At 43.6% G+C, this 18,923-nt stretch overlaps 1 protein-coding gene across 8 annotated transcripts in view; it reads left to right on the forward strand.

Annotated features, from left to right (window-relative positions):
- The window catches only part of LOC147893446 (P-loop containing nucleoside triphosphate hydrolases superfamily protein), an 80,578-nt gene that overhangs the window by 9,270 nt on the left and 52,385 nt on the right, over window positions 1–18,923 (forward strand). For 5 of the 8 annotated variants that reach the window (XM_087385782.1, XM_087385784.1, XM_087385783.1 and 2 more), the window contains 2 exons: window positions 16,072–16,270; window positions 18,761–18,791. In XM_087385782.1, the coding sequence (XP_087241908.1) occupies window positions 16,072–16,270; window positions 18,761–18,791 (230 nt within the window). Of the gene's footprint in view, window positions 1–1,146; window positions 1,196–16,071; window positions 16,271–18,760; window positions 18,792–18,923 lie in introns of all 8 variants that reach the window. The other 3 variants (XM_087385787.1, XM_087385788.1, XM_087385786.1) reach the window with 2 other exon arrangements.

Below are 18,923 nucleotides of genomic sequence, written 5' to 3' on the forward strand. Positions count from 1 at the left end.
CTTGCGGAGCCCTTGCCTTGTTATAGATGACTAACCTGTTGTAGTATGTTCAAAGGACGTGGCAAATCAACGAGCAACCGACACCGAAAAGATACAATTTTAAGAACATCTACACCAAGATTGGGATCCAAATACTCATATATTCTCGGGCGGTTCACTATATGCAAATTCTCTGTATCATGTGCGTTCAAGGCCTAATTTAAAATTTCCTTATATGTGAATTTTTCCATGAATTAGATTTACTGCATACTGGATGATAGAAACCATCACATGTCCTCTCCTTCTCCTTTGGATACCTAAGCATTTTTCAAGTGTTCTTTGCATAAAACACACCCTTTTTCTAATCAATATGCGAGTACTCCCTTTAAAGGGTACCCTTCTGTATGTAAAAAATGTGTAAAAAAGTACTCCATCCTACTGGACAAAACATCGCAAAACTCAGAAGTATAATTGTCTACAGCTGCTGATATATCATATACTTCTCCTTCTTCATGTTTACAACTAGGCTTGAGTGAAAGTGGAAGTAGGATGTCCAAGGGTCCCTTTCTATACATCTACTAAACTGAGCTGTAGATCCAGCAGGCCCCTAGTGGGGTGTTTGCAGGCCTCAAAGCCTGCCTATAAATTCCTGCAACAACCAGGCATTCCTTGTGGAGTTATGACGACACTCGTAAGCTGACAGAGCACCTCAAGGAAGTGATGGGCAGCATCCCAAACTGTTCAGGCACAGCCAAGAGCACTTGGGATGTCCACTCCAGATCAGCAAAGATGGGATGCCAAGATGCTCATGCTATGCTCGTGATTGCTTTGTTGGTGAAGAGGTTTATTATTCCTTATATTGGTTCACTTAAAATATAAAAGCAAGCATGGGACACTTAAGAGACCATGTTCCATGCCAAAGATGAGGGTAATATCTGACTTGTAATCCATCACATACATCTGAGTTGTTTGCGAGTAATCATCAACAAATTTCATGAAGACAGCTCCACTGAGAGACCTAGTCTTGCAGGTCCCACATTATCTGTATGCACTATGTCCAATGTATCTTTTGCTATGTGTGGTTCTTCTTTTGGAAAAGGATGTCTATGTTGCTTGCTATAGCCATAGGCTTGGCAACTTTTCTGACTTTGTCAACACATGTGGCAGCTTGTTTCGGAAAAAGATCCTTATGTTGCTTGCAATACCAACAGGCTTGGTAAGTTTTCTGACTTTGTCAAACCTTTGGCAGCCTATAAACCCTTTCAGTTGACTATACCTCCTTTTTGCCATAAAAAAGTATTCTCAGCTTCAGTAGAGATGCTGGTATTTGCTAGTGTAGGCTAGTTATATGTGAACTATTTGTGAAGCAAGAATTTCAAGAATGCTCCATGTGGAAAGGATGCTTGAAGGGATTTAAGTCCCACTTTGAGTTGTGAAAGTCCTTGCATTTGTGTAGAGAAGTCTTTTTGCTTAATTTCTATTGCACGGTCGGCAATGTGCTAGATGTAGCAAACAATCAACCTCATCCACGCTGATGTGTTTCATGCCTTTGAGCCTCAGTTTTTTAGTATCCTTAAAATTAATGTAAAATCCCCATCCACTTTGATCTATCTCGACCTTTGACTCTCCAACCATATTCCTCAAATTCACCACCAGAAGATGTCCTTCCTTGTTGTCTCCACATTGTGCAAATTGTGCAAGTGTTAGGTAGCAGTTTTATACATTTTTCAGCACTTTTTTATTTTGATTTTCATTATTGTGGTCAATCTTTGCAACAAAGAGGCGTTTAATGGTTTCATTAATTCAGCTGAGTAGACCACTCTAGGAACAGGAAGCATGCAAAAAGCTAAAGAAACATGCAACCACACTTTTTTAATTGTAGGAATGCTAGCCAATGGTATAACTTTTCTCAAGGTTCATGCACTCTGATACCACTGCTACATAATTAAGCCACATCAACAATACACAATTTGCAAGTGGGAGGAGCATGTTTGATTGGTTTTTTGTCAAAATTTGAGGCATATATGATGTTTGGTCAATTTTGGGCATGTTAGTGCCCTTATATGTTTTGTAGAACTGTTTCATGGTTTCGTGAGTTTACAGGCTTGGCTGAAAATCAAATGGGTTGCAAGTTCAAAACATTAGAAAGAGCATAGGATTATGCATCACACATGATAATGTCTTACACTCCAGAACAAAATGGTATTGCTTAGGATTAGAATAGGACACTTATGGAAATGGCCTAGGGTTTTCAAGCACAAGCAGTTCCCAAAAGCTTTTTGGAGACACATGCTTTACAAACGTATTCGTGAATAGCACTTCGTTTCATGCATTTTTTGGTGCAAGGCCAAGGTCAGCCACTTCAGGGTTTTGGGATTAGTGGCATATGCTTTGCCTCGAGAAAGGCAAAGATTAAATCTTGATGACAAAGTAATACATGTATCGCAATCAGTTGGGATGTTGCCTTTAATGAGAGACTTTAAGGAGGATAAGAGTGTGCAGCCCATTCTCGTGCCACTTGATGATGATACTCCTTTGGACGAGACTGCATATCTAAAACATCTACCTACCTTAGCATGTGGCTTCTGCCACTTGCGTGTGATATCGTACAGGTTGTATGGCAAGTACGATATTACCAAGGTGGGCCAAGTTGACTCTTCAGAACACCAAGGGATAGCCTTTTTTAGAGAAGACTAGGGCAGAGCTTGTAGGCAAGCATTATGAGACCAATTAGAGAAGACTAGGGCAGAGCTTGTAGGCAAGCATTACGAGATCAATTAGATCCATTGAGAAGAAGGCCAGTTCGAGATTTGGTTGATCCAAAAAAAATCGTGGGCACTAAATGCGTAGATAAGGTTAAGTATCACTGAGATGGAACAATGGAAAAGTATAAGGGCTGTCTTTTTTAAAAGGCTATGCATAGGAAGAATGGATTGATAGTGAAGAGACCTTAGCTCCAGTGGCAAAGATGACTATAATCCGGTCCAAGGGCTATGCATAGGAAGCATGGATCTATTATAAGGAGACCTTTGCTCTAGTTGCAAAGATGACGATAATCTGGTCCATTATTTGCTCACTGGACTTCATGGACGGTCAATTTGTCAGATGAATGTCAAAACTGCCTTCTTGAATTGGGATCTTAAAGAAGAGGTTTATGTGCAGCAGCCCTACAGTTTTGATGTTTCGAGACAAGAGCACAAGGTATGCAAGCTAAAGAAAGTACTTTATGGAATGTAGGAAGGAAGTCATGCATGGTATCAGAAGATATATAACATTCTCTTGTCCAAGGGATTTGTGAATGGCCCTAATTTAGTACTTATTCTTTACGTGGATGGTAGTATGTTCACCAGCAATAACGATCAGAAAAGTACAGAAGTGAAGCTAATTATCAAAGACCTTTGATATAACAGATTTGGTCTTATTGCATTAAAGTTTGGGTGGCTTTGGAAGATCAAAGACAGTATATGTTTTTTCAAACAAGGTCACTTGCAAAAATTTAAGATGGAAGACAACAAACCCATAGCAAATCGAGGTGAGAAAGATATCAAGCTCAGTAAAAAGTTTGATGGTTTTCTTTATAGAGCTACCTACTTGTGTCCTACAAGGCTAGAACATTGCCTAATTTATGCACTGCCCTACAGTCACACATTGGTCATAGTTATACACGTGCTACACCGAACTTTGGATTGCAGTATGCTAGAAACAGCGACTGAGAGCTTCCTGGGCTCAACGACCCTTCTTGCTGAAATGATAGTGGTGACAATTGTTTCACTGGCTTTTGTTTCTCATTAGGGTCAGCCTGCATCTCAAGGTTGAGTAAGAAACAAACCTGTTCCTCCAGTGAAGCTGTATGTAAAGCAGGAAATGCAACCATTATCGAATAAAGGTGGTGAAGAAAGTTAACATGAAAATTGTGCGGCCACCTCCTACTTATTGTGATAGTCACATTGCATTGCCATTGCAAAGACTTCCGTCTTAAGTAAAGAACCCCTTCTTTTATGCACACATGAAACACGTTGAAAGTAATTATCATTATATTTTTGATCACATTAAGGATGGTTTCATTAACCTCATCTACAGTCTATCTGCGGACACTGTAGCGGTTCCTCGACTTCAAGAAGGCTTGGGGACTAGAGATATTACAAAAATGTCAAGGGGACTCGTAGAATGACATTTCTAATTTGTACTGTTGTAGCATAAGTCGCTATATCCCTTTGGGATGAATTTGTGCAACTTGTCAATGTTGCACAGATTACCGAAGCATAACCTTAAGAGAGAGTAAGAGCGAGAGATTGATACAGATTGAGGCAAGATAGCTTCGTTCATAGTATGGAAATACAGTGCGAGCAAATGTGTGTGTGTGTGTGTGCGAGAGAGAGAGAGATTGAAATGGAACACTTAAGAGTGGCAAGAGGGGTCCTATTTATAGGGGAAGCCTTGGCAGCAATTGACTGACCCGGTCAGATCTAGTTGCATTGACCCAACCTGGCTAGGTCGGTTGGCCTGACCTTGGTCAAGTTGGTTGCCCTGACCTTGGTCAGGGTCACAAGCTGGCCTTTTACTGACCATTGTCTAGCTTGGTTATTGGTCCATTATACGACCTGTAGTAGGTCCTAAACCAGCCTGCTAACACTGCCACTAACCCTGTGGAAAACATAGTGAGAAAGGACTAATCCGTGCACCTCACTCTGGGTGGGCACACCCACATAGCAGCCCTCTCTCTCCACACATGATATGCAATAATTCTAAAACCCTCTGTGTGGCTCATAGTGTGCAAAGGTATGAAGAAGAAAAGCTGATGAAGATGCAACCTTGCAGCACCGTGCATACCGGAATCACTTCAGAGAGAGCACCTGACAACTGGCTTTTCGAAACAGTGTGCCACCATGAACAACAAAAAGATGCTTGGCTTGAATTCCCACACCATTGTACATGGAATTTCAAGTTAAGAATGATGAGCTGTAGAACAAAACTTCAGTTTGGCCATTCGTTTGAGGATGAAAAGCTGAGGAGAAACTTAGAAGAGTTTCAAGGTTCTCAAACAAAGCCTACCAGAAGTTACTAGTGAACTTTGAGTCTCTATCTGATACTATAAACTTGGGCATACCGTGGTGCCTAAAAATGTGTCTAATAAATAAATGGGCAGCTTCAGGTGCCTTGAGATCCTTTCTGCAAGGAATGAAGTGGGCTTGCTTGTTGAATTGATCTACTATCACCCAAATCATGTCATGATTTTGATTGGTCCTGGGAATTCCTGTAATGAAGTCCATGGTGATGTGTTCCCATGGTCTCTCAGGAATGGGTAGGGGCTGAAGTAAACCCTTGGGTTTTCCTCTCTCATACTTAGCTTTTTGACATGCGAGACAAGCTGAAATGTAGGCAGCAGTGTCCTTTTTTATGTTAGGCCAGTAGAAAAATTTATCCATGGCTGAAAAAGTGGCCACAATACCCCTATGACCAGCATAGGGTGGGTTATGGCTTTCCTCCATCACTTTAGATCTAAGCTGCTTTGTGATACATAGTTTGTTCTCCATGAATAAATAGCCATCCCTAATGTGGTAGGCATGATGGGTGCCTCCATCTTTCAGATGTGCCCATGGCTGAGCAAAATCAGCATCTCTCTCATAGAATTCTTTGAGGGCTGTTAGCTCATCATGATAGGGAATTGAAATATGGTGAAGCCGTGGTCTACGAGAATGGGCATCAGCCACTACATTCTCTTTTCCAGGAGTATATTGTATCTGAAAATGAAATGATTGCAGAAAGGTAGACCATTTCATATGTCTCTCTTTGATCAGAGGTTGAGTTAGAAAATATTTAAGACTTTCATGATCTGTTTTTACAAGAAAATCTATCCCTAAAAGATAGCGTTTCCAAAGTTTGAGAGCATGAATTACAGCTAAGAGTCCTTTTTTATAGATATCATATTGAAGTTCAGCATCTCTTAGTCATCGGCTTTCAAAGGCCACAGCATGACCATCCTGGGTAAGAGAAGCCCCAAGGCAATTGCCACTGGCATCAACTGAAACGAACAATTTCTAATATCTCTAGTTTTGAAACGAACAATTTCTAATCTCTTTGGTTTTTGTTGATTTTGATTAGCTTACAAGCGCTGGCATCAGTATTTCCTCCCAGCCAATCTCATGGATCGCATGCTCACAAAGATACGTAATTCATTCCTTCATGCCTATCCACAAGCCCACAATTCCCTAGATTGTTCCCTTTGCCACATGTCATGATTCTAGACCTTTAGCTTTGTACACCATTTACCCCTCTCTTGGGGCACAATTAAAACATTTGCCCCTTGGCATTTTTTAACACATTTAGGTGCACCTAGGCCTGAGCACTCAGAACCACCTAGTCGATGCCAGTACACTCTCACCTAGGACCTTGGCAGTTACTTCCCTTGACCATTTTATTTACGCACATAAAATATTACAGAAGTTGGTCATCTAAGAGAAAATGCCCACCGATCTTTCTGAGGTCATGCTATCTCGGCTAGAGCATACTGCGACTAGAGCTTGTTTTATGGTGTTAAAACTTTCTTGTTGATTCTGTCCCCATATAAAAGGTACTTTATCTGAGGTCAGATCAGTCAATGGCAATACTATTTCGGAATATCTATTAGAAGCTAGATTCAATTATTGTAATATGAATTCTATAACCAGCTTTCTTAATCAAGTAGTGCAAAGGATACACCTTTAATATATAGATGAGGGGACATTTTTGAAAGTGCAGCCCTTAGAAGATTTCTGGTCTAGCAACCTGAGCAAAGTAACCACTCTTATTTACTTGTCAATTTTTATCTTTGTGACTCTTGTTGATAGATCAAATTATCTCAATAAACTTTATGCCAGAGCACAAGTGAAGCCAAAAGCATGTGTATTGAAATGAAGGGAGAACCTCCCTTATATAGAGTGGAGAGGAAGGTGTCCTAGATCATAGGCACCTCCCCTACATGACTGGCAATCAGCCCCTACATTATAGGAATTGCCTAAATCAAGGGAACCTCCCATGTGGGGGCCTTTGCATTACATCATCACGTGTGTCATGGTTTGACACCTCATAGCACTAGATGTGCTTCTACTACACACACACACACACACACACATGTGACTCCCTAGATGCACACATGCACCTTAGAGCAAGCCCCTTGATCACATTTATCCCAACATAGCCCCCCTTAAGGGTTTGCCTCTTGCTTTGTCAAGGATTCATCTAGTCACATAGTTTCTCATGCCATCTCATGGTGGTTACACATGCCATCTCGTGGTGGTCAAGGATAAATCTATTGCTATAAAATTGGACAAATCCCAAGAATGATCGCAAAGCGGTCAGACTCTGAGGGATTGGCCAAGTCAGTATCGCAGCCACTTTCTTTGTCTTGAACTGGTAAATATGCTTTTTCCAATCAATGGTTGGATTTTTTCAAAAATGCCAAGCCATGCCTAGGGCTATATCTACGTGAGCTAGCCTGGTCAATTCAAAGTTCAGCTTCTCAACATAGTCTTGAATTCGAAGTTCCAACTGGGTAACCCTTTGGTCCCATACTTCAGTTGCACTTCCGTCCGCCATTCTGACCGTATAAGCATAGTCAAACGGACTAGTTTTCAACTTGAGCCTCTTAATAAGCTTCGAGTTAATTACATTGTGTGTTGAGGCTGAGTCAAACAACACAATCACATCACCTTGCCCTTTCATTTTAATCAACTCGGGCTCATCGAAAACCGTATACCCCGTTGCTGTGGGCGTTGCAAGGATGTTATCAGGTGCACTGCTTACTAACTTAGTAACAGACACACTTAACAACACAGGTACTAACCTCTGAGAAGGTCCCGCCAATTGCATCTGCATATGTTCCGCATTGGGACTCTCCTGCATTTCCGCGCCGCATTAAGATATTATCATATTGGCTGTGCGACGGTCCTTGTTTAGTGGACAATCTTTCCACTGATGTTGCTGAAGGCAGCCGAAGCACAATCGTTCTTTTCTAGCTTTTTCTTTTTGCTCAGGGGTCAATGAGGACTTTGACCAAGCCCGGGCTGCCATTGGAGTTACTTTTCTTTGCACCCCAATGGTGGTACTTGTCTTTGCTTGTCCCTCAACCGGCTTCACCTACTTGGTTTGGCCACTTGGCTGCGAGACACTTGTCTTTGAAGTCCATTTCCTTTGAAATCCCCCTTTTCTCGAGTACTCATGCTGAGTCCCTGCCTGCACAAACCCACTAGGTCTGCCTCTGGTATCCTCGTAGTTCAGGGCTACTACAATAGATTCATCTAATGTAGTCACATATTTAGCCAGAACTTCCATTTTAATCTTGTCGTTCAGTCCATAGATATAGTCTTTCAACTGAACCGACATAGGGAGAGGGTCTGTTATTTTCATAACACATTCCCTGAATTTGTCAGTGTACTTTGCCACCGACAAATTCCTTTGGCGAAGGTTTCTATAAGCATCCCGACTCTTCGTCGGGTGGAAGAAAGTGTTTCTTAAATTCAGTTTTAAACCCTTCCCAGGTGGTAGGGGCAACTTGATCTTTCTGTTGCTTAATCCACCATCTATCCGCTGCCTAAATAAACAGGTGAGTGGTCTCGCGGATTTTCTTTAGATCAGATCTGATTTCACAAATGGCGAAGGCTTCTTCCCACTTGCGTAACCAAACCTCGATCACATCAGAACTGCGCTCAGTCATCCGACCAGCGTACTTCTCCGGTCTATAGTTGGCAATATTAGGTACCTTGACCTTCGCACATTTTGATGAGTGTATACTGGGCTCTGGCTTTGTTGGAGCTTTGTCCTTTTCATTTCTAGATGGTCTAGCCGACAAGGCTTGCACCATCTCCCTAATTTCATTTTGACCAGCGTTCACTTGAAGCTGCTGGTTCATGATCTGCTGTAAAGCATCTTCTAGTACATAAATACTACCCACCAGAGTAGGTGTTGTGTGATGGGACACTTGTCGTGTAGACTGCGCTCTAGATTTACTAGGATTTACCCTGGAATCTTGTCCCTCTGCCTCCATTCTTTCAAATGGAAAAATAGAATTTTATTTATTTTTTCAACTTCTTTCTGTACGTCAAAACCCCAAAAGTATATCACACTTGGAATTCCCCTTTTGCTGTACAGGAGTAAATAGAGTGCGAGCTGAAAATTTGTATAAAAGAAAAAAAAAAGATACTCCCTGGATGTTCCACGTAGTGCAGATGTCCCGAACTTCTTTCTTCTGCCCAAGCCTTTGCAAGTCTCTAGATTTCTGCAAAACTTTGTCTTTCTGACAAGAAATTAACTGACAGCAGATAAGTGGAAACTGGTGACCAAAAACCTCTTTTTTTTTTCTCCACAGTAATTGGATGGACAACTGTCTGGTTACACTAACTGGACCAACTGGCTCTGGTTTGGTGAACAGATTGGTAGGCTTGTTGACGCGTAGGGCTTCGAGCTAGGCAACGGCCAGCCTCAAGTGATTACCCCTGTCGATCAAATTTTTCAATGCAGCCCAAAGTTGACGATCCCTTACGAACCAAAAAAAAGGGGATCATTTATCACGTCGAAGGACCTCCAATCTACAAAGCTTGCAAAGACGTACGTGGTGACAGATCGCAGAGCGGGCTTCTTGACGTGAGGACCTGGCTTCTCACGTCGGGACTGCTTGAAGAGCGGAAATCAGCGCTTCCTTCGTCGATGAGGCCACTGATACGCTTGACACCGCCAACACCTCGCTCACGGGCTATATCGCTGTCCGTGCATCGTCCATCGCCACGCCTGATTTACCAAAGTTCGAAAGGGTGCACTTGCTCCAAAACCTGTTTCCTCATTTTGCAAAACCACAGCCTTGCGTTTCCTTACACAGATGAAGTTCCGAATGTGGCCAGTAGAGTAAGAGCTTAAGCTTCTGGCATCAACCACCAGCACGCGAGGCTTGTCCATCAAATAGTTGAAGGTGCGCCATGCCATCACAGCTCATCGTCAGCCTACCCCGCTGCTTTCCCCCTCGTCATACCTCTCTCCACGAAGTAATCCTCCGTCTGCGCTCCTTTCGTCCAGCATGAATGCTCACCTGCTCTAATACCAAATGAAACGAACAATTTCTAATCTCTCTGGTTTTCGTTGATTCTAATTAGCTCACAGGTGCTGGCATCAGTATTTCCTCCCAGCCAATCTCATGGATCACATGCTCACAAAGATACGTAATTCATTTCTTCATGCCTATCCACAAGCCCACAATTCCCTAGATGGTTCCCTCTGCCACATGTCATCATTCTAGACCTTTAGCTTGGTACACCATGTACCCCTCTCTTGGGGCACAATTAAAACATTTGCCCCTTGGCATTTTTTAACACATTTAGGTGCACCTAGGCCTGAGCACTTAGAACCACCTAGTCGATGCCAATACACCCTCACTAGGACCTTGGCAGTTACTTCCCCTGACCATTTTATTTACGCACATAAAATATTACAGAAGTCGGTCATCTAAGAGAAAATGCCCACCGATCTTTCCGAGGTCATGCTATCTCGGATAGAGCATAACATCAACTACTACTAGGAATGGTTTCCTTAAGTCAGGAATGATAAGTACAGGAGCTGTAGTCAGGGCATGCTTTAGAGCATTAAAAGAGTCCTTTTCTTTTTGGGTCCATCTGAACTTCAGATTTTTCTTAGTGATATCATGTAGAGGGGCTGCAAGTTCAGCAAAATGCCAAATAAACCTTTGGTAATATGAGCATAGGCCTAGAAAAGACCTTACCTCATGGGCATTCTTCAGGTCAAGCCACTCTACAATTGTCTTTATCTTGGCTAGGTCCATACGGACACCTTCTCGTGAGATAATGTGACCAAGATAGTGAATCTCATGAAGAAAGAACTCACTTTTCTTCTCATTGATGTGAAGAGCATTTTCAGCTAAGATTTGAAATACAATCTTTAGATACTCCTTATGCTCTTCCTCATTCTTGCTGAAAATGAGGATGTCAGCAAAGAAGATGGCAATGAACTGTCCATAGTTCCTGAACAACCGTTCCATCAGCCTATTGAATTGGCTGGGGCATTGGTAAGGCCAAATGGCATTACCATATATTCATTCAGCCCAAATGTGGTTTGGAAGGCTGTTTTATGAATGTCCTCAGGTACAACTCGTACTTGATGGTAGCCACTCTTAAGATCTATGCGGCTGAAAATTTCAAATCCTCCCAAACGATTAAAGATATCGTCTATACGAGGAATCGGGAAATGGTTCTTAACCGTGTGTTTGTTTAAGGCTCTATAGTCTATGCACCTCCTGAAGGTTTTATCCTTCTTTTGGACTAGTAAGACATGAGAGCAAAAGGGAGAACTACTGGGTTGGATCAATCCCTTCTCCAAGAGTTCTTGAACTTGCTTGAAGATTTCATCCTGCTGGGATTGACTAACTCTATATGGGGGTCTATTTGGAGGTGAAGACCCTGGAACTCTGTCAATTTTGTGATCTTTTGGTCTCTCACGAGGGAGGTGACTAGGAAGTTCTTGAGAGAAGCAACTAGAGAATTCGTGAAGAAAATCTAATCTTTCTTTTGTGAGAGAATCTGACTTTTCTTCACTTGGTTGCTTATCGCGTACAAACACTAGAAAAGAACATACTCCTTTCTTAAGCAAATTGGACGTTGCACACATTGCAGAAGCATAAACTTCAGAGAGAGTAAGACAGAGAGAGAGAAAGAAAGAAAGAAAGAAAGTGTATTATTGTCCACTAAAGGCCAAAATGGGCCCATGGGACATCAAGAACTCTGCATACAAGAGAAAGAAAGAAAGAAAGAAAGTGTATTATTGTCCACTAAAGGCCAAAATGGGCCCATGGGACATCAAGAACTCTGCATACAAGATAGCACAAAATCAACGTGCCACAAAGAAGAGGCATCGTCGAATATCATCTAAGTGCTACGCAATACAATGCAAGTGAAAGTACATAATGTCAAATCTGAGCCTAAAAACAAAGTAAACTAGATGCAAGGAAACCGCCCCTGGGTGCAAAATGGGGGGATGAGTACAATATGCCAATGCAAAGATACAAGTCCAGGTGTCACGGAGTCTGAGAACCAAAATAATATTGGAAATCCTGTCCATCGACTCTGCCTCCTGCTATGAGAGTACAAATCTGAGCAAAGGTGAGGTGAGCGGCTGGTGGGGCGAGATCTCCATGAGTAAGTCTCCTCCGAAAAGTTGCCATCATCCTGGATCGTCTGGAGATGAAGCGGCGAGTACGTCCCCTATGTAACAAGATCCTGCGGCGTCTACAAACCATCTCATATGTACATCCACAGGGTGGAGGCATGTGTCCTGTGTGAGCTCTGACCTCCTCGTGCTCCTCCTGGTCTCTGTCCTCTGGTATAGCGTGTGCCTGAGCTCTATCAGGCTGGGCTCTATCACGCTCCGGTCTGTGCTGATGGTCTCTGAGGTAGTCTCGTCGAAGCATAGTGGCCTCCCTGACATAAAGAGCTAGGCAATGCTGATCCTCGTAGTCCATCACTCGTGAGAGAGGTCCAAAGCCATCCGTGCAGAGACAGTGGAATCTACCTCTGAGCTCATAATATAGCGGGCATCTGCAAATGAAGTGCTCCTCTGACTCCACCTCTCCCATGGTGCAACAAGGGCAGATCCTGGTCTCTCGGCCTGGTCGCCGTCCATCCTCCATGCGTCGCATCCTACCAGCCTCTATCTCGAGCTGATGCGAAGAGACTCTAAGCTGGCCAAGTGCAATCCTCAGTGAGTGGGACATGTGGATACCTGTATAGCCTGGTGGAATGACAAATCCATCCTCTGAGATCCGAAGGAAGTGGTCACGATATGTGGCCATCTTCGTCGGAAGCTGCGTGGGATAAATCCAAGTGCGATACGTATGAAGCTGCAGCAAGTCTGCTCTCGTGACCTGGCTAAGCTCGTGGCGAGTCAACTCGAGATGAGGGGCATCTATGCTGTATCGGAAGGGAGGTAGTCTATCCATGTCTGGTCCAAGAGATGTGAGCCACCTAGTGAGTCTGAAGTACCAGTAGTATCGGGCCCCAGATCGTGCCAACTCCATAGAAGATGCAAGTGCTAACCATGGCAACCGAGCTCTGCCTGCTGCTGAGTCTCCAAACTCCCTAACCCTGTGCAAATACATGACCGACTAAAACGCTGCATCCAATGCAAGGGGAGTAGCTCCAAACTCTGCTAGCATGATCTCGTGCGGAACTGTAGCCTTGGTCCTAATGAGCCGAGAGAACATGATGATCTGTAACCTCTCTACTCGTCTCCAATCTGCAGCGCCGAGGTCTCCTGTCCAGAAAGGAGCTGCATACATCGCAGCTGGTCTTACCAATGTATCAAAAAGCAAGGATTTCGTATCGGGATGCTGAAAGTGGGACTGAAAACACTGACGCTCAAGATGAGCCAACGAAGCATACCCTTTACTAATCCTATCTCGTGCTGCATATGTCATGGTGAAAACCGGTCCCCTGAAAACTGCCCCCAAATAAGTGTACTCTCTAACAAGCTCAATGGGCTGTCTGTCATAAGCGAAGCAAAACTCATCCGTGCTGTAAATACGATCAGAGGTGTTGAAAACCATAACCTTGGTCTTGCCAAGGTTTACGGTCAACCCCCTATCCTGGCAAAACCTGTGGAGTGCCTCAATATGTGCCTGGAGGCCCTGAGCAGTAGAGGAAATGAGAACCACATCGTCCGCATACAGGAGGATAGGAATGGAGGATCCTGAGAGAGTAGAGCCCACACCGCCTGTCATCTGTACAAACATCTCTAGCTCATCAATATATAATTCAAAGAGAGTAGGAGAGAGCGGGCAACCCTGCTTTACCCCAATCGTGCTGCATACCTCCTCTGAGAGCCCCTCACGTGTCCGAACCCGACCAGTGACCCTCTCATACAAAGCCATGATAGCCCACTGTATCTGTCCACTGAAGCCCATCTGGCGAATCCTCTGAAACAATCTGAATCGCGGAACTGTGTCAAATGCCTTTCTGAAGTCCACGAAGCAACAATAAAGCCGTTGCCTTCGTGACTTCGCCTCCTCTACCAGTGCCCTGAGTATGAGGATGTGGTCAAGTGTCGAATGATCCCTGCGAAATCCAGCCTGCCCTCTGGCTCTGAGTAATATAATCTCGGCATGGTCATTTATACGGCTTTCCAAAACTGATGCATAGATCTTGGCCATAACGTGGCCAATCATGATGGTCCTGTAATTCGACGGCTCCATAGGGTCCCCCGACTTGTGGATAGGTACTATGGTATTGCCTAACCAGGACTGTGGTAGGCCTGTACAAACAGACTCATTGAAGAGATGGGAAAGAACAAAATCTAAGGCATCAATCCCATGGATTACATACTCCGCTTGCAATCCATCATGATCCTTAGCTCTCCCGTTCTTCAATCGGTGGACTGTTGCACGGACACTATCTGGTGTGAAGAGACTAGATGAAGCTGGCCTAGGGGAATGGGATAAATCGATGGCTGGCTGATCTGGAACATCGTATAGAGCTGAAGTGTATGCAGACTAGACACGTGGATCTGTGAGGGGGCCCTGAGACTTCGAGTGGAGGAATTTTCTCCAGAATTCCTTGGAGTCACAGCTGAAAAGCAAGCTTCTCAGCTCCTCCTCATTCCGGGCTAGAAATTGGCATTTCTTGCGCCTAACCAACCACTTGTAGTCTCTCTTGGTTTCGGCAAGGAGGGGAGACTTCTCCTTGGTCTCAAGGTGAAGTTTCCTGCGGAGTTCCTTACACTCCTCGTCATACCAACCGTTGCAAGGAACAAGACCAACCGGTGGGGGACTAGACGAATGACATGTGGCAGGGAACGACATGTGAGCGGCAGAAACGAGTGAAGTATGTACAAGTTCCCACCGGTCCTGCGTGGATGGTAGAGCATCTAATAGATGAGGACGGAGTAGGCGGCTGAGGTTCTGGCTATATACATCATCGAACTGGTGGTCGAAATGAACCTCGTAATAGGGTTGGCGGTCATGATAACGAGAGAGAGAGAGAGAGAGAGAGAGAGAGAGAGAGAGAGAGAGAGCGATGCAGATTCAAGCAAGATAACTTCGTTCATAGCATGGAAATACAGTGCCAGAAAATGGTGTGAGTGTGAGAATGAAATGGAACACTCAGAGTGGCAAGAGGGGACCTATTTGTAGGGGAAGCCCTGGCAGCAGTTGACTGATCACCCAACTGGGAACTAGCTGATTGACCCGACCAGATCTGGTTGGGTTGACCCGACCTGGTCAGGTTGGTTGACCCGACCCTGGTCAAGCTCACAAGCTGGCCTTTTACTGACCGCTTTGTGGCCTGGTCACTGGGCCATTCTGTGGCCTGTACTAGGCGTCAGGCCTTCTAACGCCACCTCTAACCCTGACATCTGTGGAAAACACAGTGAGAAAGGACTCATTACCTACAGTTCACTCTGGGCAGGCACACCCACATAGGAGCCCTCTCTCTCCACACATGAGATGCAATAAATTCCAACACAACCAGGGTACTTGAGGTACAGTAGGTATTCCTGAGACGTTTTCATGAGCCACATACCATTGAGGGGGGAATCTTAGGGGCATTTACAACAGTGTAGGTCAGTTAACTGTAGCTTTGGCTTTTTATGAGTTTCCTACGTGACTCAACTCTCTCTTGTATTTTCAGTTGTTGGTGGTGCATGGTGGAATACACTCTTTTGTGTCTTGCATTCTCGATTCCTGTACTGTTGCACTTTGAAGGGCTTAAAAAGGTGAAATAAAAAGTAATGCCAAAAGTAAGGTAAAAGGCAGGGCCGAGAGGGTGAACTTGAAGAGAGAGAGAATGGGGAGAGCAAGATGCCGGCAAGGGAGGAAAATGTGAGAGGGAGGGTCCGGGGAAGCCATGGGAAGAGATGAAAGGGGGCTTGCAGGAGGTAAGGAGCGACGGTGAGGGATGGGGCAGATTATGGCATTCTTTAGACTGTCTTTCTTCAAGCATATTTGATTAGTCCCTTATTGTACCTTACTATCTAGAATAGTTTTTTGTTACAATACTATTATTACAAATATGTCTCCAAATGTTGCAAATTATTAAAGCTTACTTATAATGCATTTGCAAACAGGATTATGGTTGGATTGGCTGGTCCTCCTGGGTCTGGAAAGTCCACTGTTGCAAATGAGGTTGCTAAGCGATTTAATACATTATGGCATCAAGAAAAAGCAACTGAAAATAATGGAGTTCAAGCCACCTTGCAAGATATAGCTGTTTCCTTACCTATGGATGGTTTCCATTTGTATCGGTGGCAACTTGATGCAATGGAGGTAAGAAAAGAACAGCCCAAAGCATGCTTTAATTTTCTGATATGGAGTCTTCGTGCATATTACATGGATGCTGTCTGATAGTATGACTAGCATTTCGATGAAACCAAGTTTCAAATTTTGAATCAATAGAGAACTGGTGATTGTTATATAGCTTTGGATCTGTGCCAGTTGTGTGACCACAGCTGCTACTAAGAGTGTGTGGCATATTTCTTGTCAGAAAGGTAAAACATGGTATTAATTACACTTGTTATGAAGATATGTTCATGCTTTCATTGTGATTGTCATTATCCAGAAGTCTCTTTGTCTGTGACTGATGTATAAAGACTCTAATCTAAAACTGGTACGCATCCATCCTAGAACCTTGCTATTTGCGAATTAGATGGGATGCTTCAGTTGTAGCTTTGACAAAGGTAGTAAAGGGGATCTCCTTTTGGATTATGCTATGGTGTGGTTCCATCAACCCGTAGACCTTTCAGGTTTGCAGTGGACCCTTGATAACATCTTCTTTCTTCTTTCCTTCCTCGCTCCCTCCCTCCCTCTCTGGGATCAATCCAACGTGTTGGGAAACATATAAAGCGACACCAGGGCGCACCGAACCACATATTGTCATTCCCATGTCTCCCAAGGCAAGGCATGCTATCACACTTCTTCGCATTCGCTCCCATGACTTGGCCATTGAAACCGGAGCATGGAGTGGTCTAGATAGAAAAGATCGAGTATGCACATTATGTCAAGGTCATGACATTGAAGATGAGGAGCACTTCACACTCACATGCCCAGCCTATGCCAACATTAGAGTGCACTTTTCGGCATTGATCACCCAATGTGCCAATCTATCCATCTTGAGATCATCCATAGAAATCCCCATCTTCTAGGTACATTTTTATGTCTCTTTTTTTGAGCTTAGACAAGAAATTGTGACAAACTGCATAAGAATTGAACCCTCTTATCACTCAAAAGAGACTATGTAATGTTCTTGCTAGGTCCCATAGGTCATGTCTCACTGGCCTCCGGAGGACGCTAATATATCATCATCATCATCTCTGTTCCCCCCTCTTTTTGTTCCTTTCTGATTCGAATTGTAATGCTGATTTCCATCTATCATATCTCAAGGCTTTGTTATCCAATGCTTTCTTTGTGTATGACCTGTTTTCAATCTAGAGGCATTGGCCTTAAGGTATCCTCTTTCCATCTACCTGTTTATGGGATTTTTGTCCTTATTAGGTCATTATTTTGTTCAGGGTTGTCAGATTCTTCAAAAGCTTCGTTTGCACTAAATCTCTTACTGCCTTCTTACTGTTTGGCAGGCTTGTTTCAACTCATCCCCCATCTCCACAAACCAACCAAGGTCCACCTTGTATACTTTTTATGAGCAGCGACCCATACTGAACTCCACTTGGGTCCTCTTGATTTTGACGATTCATTGTATGCATTGAAAATACAGTTTCCCTCTGTCAAGCTTAAAAAACCTTACCTTTGCTAGCAAGTTTGTGTGCTCTAAGGTTGAATTTTCTCTTTACTCGTTTCCCTTTCTCGTGTTCCAAAACAGAACATTCATAAATGATGACTGAATGGACAGAGTTGGAAAACAATTACTTCTATCAAACTCCCCCAAGGAGTTCTCCTGTGTTTGTTTTGCATCCCTAAGAGAACTTCCAGACGCCTAAGTGCTGTTTTGGAGAAGAGTCAGGGAAGAGCATAGGAGGAGGAAGAGAGGATCTGGCTAGTCCACAACTTAGGACAAGGGCAAATGGGTTATAGAATGGAGGGGTTGGGACTTGAATGGAGACATTATAGCAAGAAAATATCTAAATGATGTTTAGCAAAGCCAGAAATCTATTATCCAGAGCCCTTCTATTAGAGCCTTGCCACCTTGGCCACAAGCATCCTTTACAGGTGAGGGCGATGGAGTAACCCTCTTTTATATATCCTGGGTGGTGAACCATAAACAGGGGAAAGAGCTTAAGTCAGATGAGCATGTTAGTCTGGGGATGGGGAACACGAAGGTGTAAAAAACCACACTGTGCGCCCTTCATGTGCATGGATGTTGTGCAACTTAGTTTATGGTTGAGGACGGCATGGAAGCCAGAATTTGATTTCCAAAGCTATTGCTCAGTAATAATCCAAACAAAGGAGATTTTATTGCTTCTGGAAGCAGCTTTGGTAAGTTTTCAGTTTGTTGGGCAATGCCAATATCTGGGATGTATACAGTAAGCTGACATTTCCCTTGGCTGAATCCCTTGGCTGAACCTATGGTGGCAAGGTCAGGTGGTAATTGAAAGGAAACTGCTCATCATATGCTGGAAGTCCTGTTGTGCTAAGCTTGAAGTTGAAAGTTTCTTTTACTTCCTTTTGGAGTATTTTTCTCAGTATTTATCCAATTTCAGAAGGTAGGTCATAAGGAAAGAAGGGGACCTAGGAAATAGATGGGGCAAATGGTCCAACAAAACATCTCAGTTAATGGACCTTTTTGTGACTTGATACTCACAGGACCCAGTTGAAGCTTATGCTCGTCGAGGAGGTCAGTGATATTCTCAGTACTTATTAGAAGAAGTAACAACGGATTATGATTTTCTAATCATCTTGCTTCCCCCCCCCCCTCTCCCCTTCCTTTACTTTGCATCTGCAAGTTCTTTTTCAGAGTGTTTGCTAA

Source organism: Dipteris shenzhenensis, chromosome 15, assembly GCF_047967505.1.
Source record: "Dipteris shenzhenensis isolate YYH24624 ecotype China chromosome 15, Dip_SZ_1.0, whole genome shotgun sequence".
In the NCBI taxonomy this organism is placed as follows: domain Eukaryota; kingdom Viridiplantae; phylum Streptophyta; class Polypodiopsida; order Gleicheniales; family Dipteridaceae; genus Dipteris; species Dipteris shenzhenensis.